The sequence below is a fragment of the Trypanosoma grayi genome (assembly GCF_000691245.1).
Source record: "Trypanosoma grayi strain ANR4 Tgr_448_V1, whole genome shotgun sequence".
NCBI classification, from domain to species: domain Eukaryota; phylum Euglenozoa; class Kinetoplastea; order Trypanosomatida; family Trypanosomatidae; genus Trypanosoma; species Trypanosoma grayi.
Window position 1 is genome coordinate 4,944 of NW_008826067.1, and position 8,940 is coordinate 13,883.

An 8,940-nucleotide genomic window follows, 5' to 3' on the forward strand; every position below is an offset into this window, starting at 1 on the left:
GGGGCGCTGAGGCCGCCATTAGTCAAAAGAGTCCAGTGTGTGCTTGTGTGTTTTCCAATCACAGTGCCGCTTTGTGTTTTCCGCTTCTCACTGCCCGAAATGACAGAAGGGAAGAAGATAGGCTGCGTGGTGCAGGGGCAGAGGAAAAAGAGGCAAAGAAAAGGGGGGAAAAATCAGGCGAAACACAGGGGGAGACTGAAGCCCTTGTTGCATGCGAGCTGTGCTGGATTGAACCGAGGCAATGGACAGAAGCCACGAAATTCAACTGAAACGACACGAGGTCACGTCGGTGGCGTCAACATCGCCGCGCTGCATGGTCGTGTACCCGCTGGGCAAGAAGAGCAGGCAGCGCATTGGACTCGGCGACAAGACCGGCGCCGTGTCCGTATTTTCCATTGACAAGTCGATGGGGCGCGTGCCGGTGTTTGACACAACGCCGCAGGGAAAGCCTGTGAGCTGCGCAACACTGTACGAGGATCAACTTTTCTTTGTGCGCGGCAGTGTGCTGGAGGCGTACTCGCGAAAAGGGAAGCTCTTTTTCACCTTCGACACCAATGTGACGGAGGTAATTCACACCGTCTTTGTGTGCACCCCGTTTATTATTACAAGCGGCAGCTTCATGGTGACTGGGTTTCAAGAGGCGAAGGAGTTGGGATTCTACATGGCGCCAGACCGCATCAACGCTATGGTGGCCTTTGTGACCAACCCCACCAAGAAGCGAGAGGACCGCAGCTTCGATGACTACCGTTGTGCGCTTGGCTGCAATGACCGTACAATCCGCGTGCTGTGTAACCACCAAGCCGCGTTGGAGATCCACTGTGAGGCGACCCTCTCCGCACTTTGCGTGAGTGACGCGCCCTGCAAGGTGTATTACGGCACAACCGCCGGATCCTTGGGCTGCCTCGATCTTAAGAGGAGTGACTCAACGCTGATGCGTGAATTTAGCTACATCCCTGACGGGCACCAGGCGGCCGTGACGGCGTTAGCGGCGTACGACATCAATATGGATGGGAAAGAGGAGCTGCTGGTGGGCAGACAGGATGGGTCGCTGCAGGTGTTCAGCATCCACAGTGAAGAGGGTGCCACTACTTCCCACCCCATCTGCATCTGGTCGGGCAAAACGGATGAAAGCGTTCTCAGTATCGCATGTGGACTCATCACACACCCAAACCGTCCCGACATGCTGGTGCATGCCTTCAGCGGTAGAATCACCGCCTTTACGCTGAAGGAAGAAGAAAACAACGCTTCCTCCATGAAGATCGGCGCTGCAGATGCGGACGGCGTCAAAAACGAGAACCCCACGGATGCTCAAATCACAGAAGTTCGCCGAGAGATTGAGCATCTTAAGAAAGCAATAGTTGTCAAAACACAGGAGCTTGCGGATTCCACCGGCGCGACGCATGTTGGAAAACCTGTGCTTGCTGTTTCTTCCACCTTCACGACAAAGGTGACGCTGTTGCATCAGCAGAACACTCCAGCTCTGCAGCTCGTGGTAGAGACGGACACGCCAATGGACTGCGTGGCGTTGCAGAGCGAGGTGCGGCTGCATTTTGTCAAGGCGCTTTCGGCGGAGGTTGCAGTGCGGGAGGACATCCCAATGCACAATCCACACACGAAGACCCTCGCCGTTGTGCGGCTCGCCGAGGCGCGGAGGTACAGCTGCTCCGTCGCCTTCTGGGTGGAGGAGGGACACTGGGGTACGCTGAAGGTCACCGCACTCGCGGCCCCGGCCCCGCGCACCGCACAGGTGAAGGCCGTGCAGCTGCGGCCACTGCAGCTGTTTGCCCGAGTCGCTGGTAACAACGAGAAGAAGGACAACACGCCACAGTCGTCCTCCATGTTGGAGGTGAGAGGTGACTTCAGCGCCAGGGACATGCACAGCTGGATCTTCATGCTGCTACCGGGAACACCAGAGTTGTATCAGCCAAAGCTGTCCACACTGCGCTACGAGGACGCCTTCTTGCACTCCACACTTGAAATTGAATACAGCGATGGTACCGCGACGTTTTTCACCGAATCATTGCCAGCGTTGACGGTAGCGAGACGTTTTATCAGCAACTGTGCTGCGGAGCGGTCGTTGGGGGTGAGCTTCCGTGTGGCGGTGCATGCTGATGCGGTGCAGTGCAATCTGCGGCTTATCGTTCCACGCATTGCGGCCTGCAACACGGCGTCCAACAACACTCATCTCCTCGAGGCACTTCGAGAACTGCAAGGCAGCCAAGAAACCGAAATGACCTTCTTGCCGAAGGAGCATAGAATGCTGCTGGATGGGGCGGACCAAGTGGCAAAGGAGCACATACAGGCCACTCTCATGACGGCTTACCTGCAGAAGTCACTTGTGGCCCTCTACGACAGTGTCTCGGACTTTCTACCACACATACCGAAGATGACCTCGACAACGAAAGAAAACTTGGCGGCTGCGAGTTCTCACGGTGATGCCGCGGCATTGATGGCGGAGCTAGAGCGTGTCTTCTGTTGCTAGGGTGGAGAAGCGCGACGATGACGAATAACGCTCCCTGAGGAAGGGAGGTGTCGCACTGCAAGGAGTGATAGTGAGGGGGCTGGTAGGTGAGGAACGCAGCATCCCAACTTTGTCGTTCTATGATTTTGCTAAGCCATCTAGTTTTATTCGCAGCAGAATCTCGAATCTTTATGTTTTTTTTTCTTTTTGTTGCGTTCTTTTTACGTTTCGCTTGTGTAGGAAGCTCGGTGCTGGGGACGAGATGGATCCACAGGGCGAGGTGCAACAACAACAACAGCTGCAGCAGCCGGATGAGGAGGAGGAAGAGGAACTACAAGTGCCGCCGCCGCCGCCGCAACAAGTTCTCCCCTTTGTTCTGCGGGCCCCTGTTCATAAGGCGACATTCTTTTCCTTGACGCTGGTGGAGGAATTGCTGCGACACGCCCGCAAAGTGGACCAGGAGTGCCCTCTCTTAGTCCTCCCTCTGTCGCAGTCCCGCGAGAGCACACGTGTGCTTTCACGCATTCAGCGTGAGACCCGCTACGAGGAGTACTGGCCGGTGGAGCATCCGGTGGCAGGTGATGAGTGCCGTGGTGCGCCGTCTGCCTTGTACCTGCTGCGCATCGGCCTGCTGCGCGCCCTCGGCTTCCCAACGCCCGGCGTTGGCGACGCCACCGACACCGCGGCGCTCGTGCTGGGACGTGATGTTGTAACGTCCGCGTCGTCGGTAGACGGCGCGCCAGCCAGCCCGCTGTTGTACCGCGAGGCGGCGCAGGAGGAACTGCGGCGCATGGCGCTGGGCGAGTGGTGCGAGGACCTCCTATTCTTCACCGTTCACCGTGGCTTCTCTGCGGTGCAGGTGCGCTGCGTACTACTGACGGCGATGCACCTCATGAACACCGTCGCCGACCTCCCTGCCAACGCGACAGACGAGGCGGCGGAGGACTGCTGCGCGAAGGTGCTGGAGAAGCTGCTCATCGAGCAGGCGTGCGGGCTGCCGAATAAGATCGTCGAGACACGCCAGGTGGTGCAGATGACGACGGTGGAGGTGCCCGACTTGCAGTATGTTGCCACCATTGAGGCTAAGCTGGCGAAAGAGAAGAACAAAAAACAGCAACAGGCCTTGCGGGACCAGCTGGCGAACGCTCCGACGTGTAGCGAGACGCGGCGTGAAGTTCACGAGGAAAAAGTGATGACGGAGATAGTTGTCGGCCCTTACTTTACTCTGCACGAGGTGGCGCAGATACTCGACTACTTGTCCTCATCTGTTGTGCGGCATTGGCGGCTGTTCCGCAGCCTACTCTCGGAGCCGCAGCCGGTAGAGATGCATGAGGAGGTGCAGGAGCAATGGGACGCGTGGGCCTTCTGCATACCGCCGCTCACGGAGTTCCTGCCGGATGATGTGCACATGATGGAGCTTGGGCGGCAGGACCTGATGCATGCTTGCGAGGTAGCCATTGATGAGGCATTCGAGGAGGAGTTTATGCGGCCTCTGCGGGAGCTGCAGCGGCAGCGCAATGACTTACTTGAGTGCTTACAACAACAGGAGCTTCAAGCGGAGGAGGACAACAGGCGGAATGCGCTGGACGGCGTGGAGTACATGCGCGTGGCCCACGCCTTCACACTCCGCTTGGGCAAGCGTATTGAGCGCAACGACACGGTGATGGGGCACGCGGAGAGCGACGAAATGCCACTGTCGTCATTGCCTGAAGTGACTGGCACGTCAACACCGCGGAAGTCCACCAGCGTGTCGGCGGGGTCGCACCGGCGGGGCGGGTCGAAGGGTTGCAACTCCTCTGCTACAGCCGTGCCACTGCAGTGCATCCAACTCCCCGCCGACACGTGCTTTTCGCTTGACGATGTGGAGGCGCGCGTGACCAAACTTGAGGCTGCCGCACAGGCGATGGTTGATTCCCTCCTCGAAAAGCCCAAGAAGAAGCGGGGATGACGTTCTCAGCGGGTGATGCTTGCCGTGACGAGTAGAGACGACGAATGAGTAGTTGTGTATATCTGTCTGTCTGTGGGTGTGTGTACGTGTGGCAGCGCCCACGGGCGAGAGGAGGAGGAGGATGAGGGAAGAGGAGGGGATGAATGTAGATAAACGACGTATTGTATGGAGCCCCCTTTTGCTCTTTCTCCAACTCTGCACGCGCGTTCTCTGTGTTGGAGTGATGTTGGCATATACAAGAAAGAACCCCCAAACAAAAAAAAAAACAACAACCAAACTGAGAAAAATGGGTTTGGGTGTGTGACTAACTTTAAGGGTACCGTGCCGTACTCTGCCTTGCTTTCGTTATTGCATTTCTATCTCTCTCTCCCTCTCCCTCTCACACGCATACACACACACCTGCATACGCATATATATATATATATATATATAAACATACTGGAATAGAGAGAGGAAAGCTGATGCTAGCCTTCTGCAGCAGGTCACGAGTGACAACACCTGCGGCTGCGGCCCTGCTAGTGCAGCGCCGCCACGTAGAGTACTGGGCCTCCTCCGTCACGGGTCGCACGCAGGCGTACGCGCAGGGAGACATGCTTCCTCGCGTCGACAACACACGCCATGCCATCAACAAGTCAAGTAGTGCTGCTGCTAGCGTTACGGGCAACCACTTGGGCATTGCATATGACAGTAGCAACATCTTCTCCGTTGAGCAGTACAGCCGGCTGGAGAAGGAGCATTACCAGCCGTTGCGCGGGGTGTCGCGCTACAAGGTGGAGCCGATCCAGCCAAGCGACGGCGCGAAGACGCGGGAGTTGATAGAAGAACTTGAGGCGGACGTGCAGGTGGGGCTCGACACGGCGTGGTGGGGCGCCGTGCTCAAGGACTTTCCGTCGCTCACGAAACCCTGCACCAGCGAGTTCAAGGCGGAGTTCACTGAGTTCTACAAGGATGCAATGACGGTGGCGCACGACGAGGCCGCCGTGACGGCTCTCGCAGTTCCATTCGTACGCCAACAGATGCAGGATCACTTCATCAGTTTCCCCATGTTCTGGCGCATCGCGGAAAAACTGGCAGACGCTCTGGCAAAGGCTCCAGGGGCGGGGCGCCACGAAAAACGAATCTCTCGTATCGTAGTGGAGCGCATCACCAAGATTGCAATGAATACGATCGGGGATGAGCCGTGGGCACACCAGGACATGACGAACCCTTTGCTCTTCGACGTGTCCAATTTTCGCGCGTGGCACGAGGCCGGAAACTGGTAGCAACCTGACTCTGGTGGGGCGGCTTTGTTAGAAGTAGAAGCTGGGAAAGAAACAGGGAAGGGGATTTTCGGGGGTTCGTATATGAAGGAATGTGTGAGTGTGGTGTGGGGGTGAGAAGGGGACGATGCGGATGAGTGTGTTGTGATGATGATAGTAGGAATAGTAGCGGACACGGCATCAAGAAGTTTATGTATACTGCGAGCGACTTTCGAGTTTCAATGGAGGCGCGGCGCAGAAGTTGTTTTTTTTGTTTTTGTTCGGCTTCGGTGGCAAGATTTGCTGCTCCCCCTGCACCAACAGCATGAGGGATGGAGGCCGCCTGCGCGAGTGTGCGTTGCGCCACACCGAACGCGCAAAACGACAAACAAGGGTGACAGTAGCGGTTGCAGGAGTCAGACTCATGGGGTACGGGGTGCCGTCTTCCTATTTCTGTTTCAACCCTCGTGGCCACACCTATAAATCTATAAATATATATCTACACCACGTTTCTTCACTTTCTTTACATTCCATTTTTTTGCTCCTTTACCTTCGTTCACCCCATTGGTGCGCTAGAGAGGAGGGCGAAGTCGAGGCGAAGGACACAGTTGGTGGATGAACTCACGCGGTCGTGGCGTGGTGGGCTTTCGCGGTGGCCGTGGCGGTGCTTCTGGCCCCTCAGCACTGGCACGCAGCAGCAGTGGCCGTGGTGGCCGCGGCGGTCGTGAAGGTTTCACGCGCGGCCACAGCCGTGGACGCGGCGCTGCTGGCCGCCCAAACACACTCACTGCGACGTCGCTGGATGATAGTGACGATGACGGCAACGACAAGAGGAACGGGGCTGCAACGGCCAAGAAGGCGTCAGACGGAACATCCGATAAGCGCTCTACGCCCCGTCCCCAGCACCATGTTGTGACGACGGTGACGGAGAGCGGCACAGAGCTACCCAAGAAGCTGAACAACAAGGTGTTCATCGACGGCCTGCCGTACGAGAGCAAGACAACGTCCGGTTCATTAAGCCTCGAGGAGGAGTTGATGCAGTTCGCGACCGCGTGGAAGGTAGGCAAGCCCCTGCGCCTCATCAAGAAGGACGGGCAGGGGTTTGGATTCCTGGTGTTCCACTCTCCACACAGCGTCGATGTGGCGGTGCGTGTGCTAAATGGCCGAAAGTTTCTTGGCCGCACGCTGCGCGTGGAGGTGCCGAAGCTGAAAGACATGGAGCCAACTGTCGACAGCGAGCGCGACGCGGGCAAGAGCAGCTATGCCCGCCAGGTGCTCCTCTCCGACCTCGCGAAGGTCGCGCAGCCGGAGATTATTCGTGAGATTCTGCGTGACGTGGCGCCGCAGTTAGAGAAGCGCCTCGAGTCTATCAAGATGACATCGAAGAACCGCAAGGCGTTCCTTACATTCCTCGCGGAGAGCGATGTGGAGCCCGCGGTGAAGTTCCTTGACGGCTTCGCCATGTTGGGCCGCCGCACCACCGCCACCCGCGCTGCCGCGCCGGGATCGTTGCCGTACTCGAAGGTGCCGCACCGCAACACAGCGACAGGCAAGGACGATAGTGACGGGATCAGCAACAACAACAACAACAACGGCGATGATGATAATGATGATGACGGTGCTCCAGTGTTGCCGTTAGGGGTGGAGCCACTGGCGTCCACACGGCAGGTGGGGAAGCGCACGGAGGTGGTGAAGGCGTCCAAACAGGGGAAGCTGAGTAACGTGACGGGTGTGACGGAGAAGTACAACCTGCTTGACAAGGGGCCGGCAGAGGTGTTCGTCGGCAATCTTGGGGAGGAGATCACACAGGAGCAGCTTTGCAACCACTTCTCTGTAAGCGGGAAGATCAAGAGTTGCGAGATCCTCACTAACAAGGACACGTGCCTCCCCACTGGAATCGCACGCATCGTCTTTGCGCTGCCAGCCTACGCGGCCCACGCGCAGCAGCACCTGCACGGCTCACGCCTGCAAGGCCACATCCTCCGCGTTGACCGCGGCGAGGAGGCGAGCGCGCCGCTGGCGTCAGAGTTGGCGCCGCCTGATGATGAGGAGGAGATTGACGAGGATGGTTACATGGAGCAATACGGTGTGACCGACAAGGCAGCATACTTCAAGGGGACCTCATTGGAAGAGAAGCGTAAGCGCAGCGCTGGCGGCAACAGCAGCACCAGCGTCAGCAGCAAGCGCACGAGAGAGGACGGAGCTGACAGCAAGAAGGCGAAAACGAAGACACGAACGGAGGAGTTTAAGGTGTCTGGCTCTATACCAGTGTATGACGACGATGATGACGATGATGAGGAGCGTTTCCTTGACGTGGATGATGTGGGTGTACCGACAACATCGGCTTCAGGCGGGCGGCGCAGCGCAAAGAAGCGTCCAGTGGCCGCCAAGCCACAAAAGAAAGCAAAAAAGTCGTCGAAGTGAAGAGCGACACCTCTTGTCGTCACGCACCTCACCTCGCTTGGCGGGGGGAAGACGTAACACATATTTGTCGAGGTGATTAAGAAAGGGGGTGTGACTACGTGTAAAACAAAGACAAGAAACACGAAAAAAACAAAAACAAAATAAAAACAAAGAAAAAAAAAACAACACAACCAAAACAAGAAGAAAGCATACTTCCCGATTCTTACGTCTGCCCTGTCGATAGATACACACATATGTGTTTATGTGCATGCCTATCTGTGTTTGGAACTTATGCTAGCTGTCTATTGTTTCTGTTTCTCTTTTCTGCTTTTTCTTCGCCCACATTCCTCCTGCAGCAGAGAGAAGAAAGAAACTTGGGGTGATACCTTTGTGTGTGTGTGCGTGTGTGAATGCCCCCAGTGACGGGCCGCCCCATCGGCAGGCCCCCCGGCCAGTACCCCGTCATCCACCGCACCCGCAGCTGGCGTGGCATCATGCAGGTGCGCTTCAACGACACACGCGCGGACCGCAACAGGTTACTCAAGCACGCGGTGCTGTGGTCCCCGCTGAGGGTCTTCGGGCTCTGCTTCCTCACAACAACAGCGATGTACTTCACTTTAGGACACGATCGTTTCATGCACACAATTTTTGGCTATGAATCGGAGATGCACTATGAGGCTCGCGTAAATCCCGACGCTAGCATCATGTTTGGTGAGACCCTGCTTGGAAAGGATCGCAGCTGGAGTTCGCCCGTGCGTGATTTAGAGAAGCCACTGCACCCGAAACGGGAGTTCGACGTTCTGCGGGACCCCAAGTCTACTTAGTTGGTGTGGTGTGCCCCAAGGTTTTTCTCACTGGTGCATGGGTGTGCTGCTGGAGAGAATAGTATA

General features: G+C 56.9%; 5 protein-coding genes across 5 annotated transcripts; all 5 read left to right on the forward strand.

Annotated features, from left to right (window-relative positions):
• Positions 1-241: 241 nt before the first annotated feature.
• On the forward strand, positions 242-2,482 carry DQ04_04481040 (putative intergrin alpha chain protein; the record flags this gene model as incomplete). The annotated part of the gene is made up of 1 exon (XM_009313600.1): positions 242-2,482. The coding sequence occupies one exon, from the start codon at positions 242-244 to the stop codon at positions 2,480-2,482; it is 2,241 nt and encodes a 746-aa protein (XP_009311875.1).
• Positions 2,483-2,723: 241 nt separating this feature from the next.
• On the forward strand, positions 2,724-4,409 carry DQ04_04481050 (hypothetical protein; the record flags this gene model as incomplete). The annotated part of the gene is made up of 1 exon (XM_009313601.1): positions 2,724-4,409. The coding sequence occupies one exon, from the start codon at positions 2,724-2,726 to the stop codon at positions 4,407-4,409; it is 1,686 nt and encodes a 561-aa protein (XP_009311876.1).
• A 461-nt stretch (positions 4,410-4,870) lies between these two features.
• On the forward strand, positions 4,871-5,671 carry DQ04_04481060 (hypothetical protein; the record flags this gene model as incomplete). The annotated part of the gene is made up of 1 exon (XM_009313602.1): positions 4,871-5,671. One exon carries the CDS (start codon positions 4,871-4,873, stop codon positions 5,669-5,671), a length of 801 nt encoding a protein of 266 aa, XP_009311877.1.
• Positions 5,672-6,262: 591 nt separating this feature from the next.
• On the forward strand, positions 6,263-8,071 carry DQ04_04481070 (putative nuclear cap binding protein; the record flags this gene model as incomplete). The annotated part of the gene is made up of 1 exon (XM_009313603.1): positions 6,263-8,071. The coding sequence occupies one exon, from the start codon at positions 6,263-6,265 to the stop codon at positions 8,069-8,071; it is 1,809 nt and encodes a 602-aa protein (XP_009311878.1).
• Positions 8,072-8,460: 389 nt separating this feature from the next.
• DQ04_04481080 (hypothetical protein) lies at positions 8,461-8,874 on the forward strand (the record flags this gene model as incomplete). The annotated part of the gene is made up of 1 exon (XM_009313604.1): positions 8,461-8,874. The coding sequence occupies one exon, from the start codon at positions 8,461-8,463 to the stop codon at positions 8,872-8,874; it is 414 nt and encodes a 137-aa protein (XP_009311879.1).
• Positions 8,875-8,940: the final 66 nt, after the last annotated feature.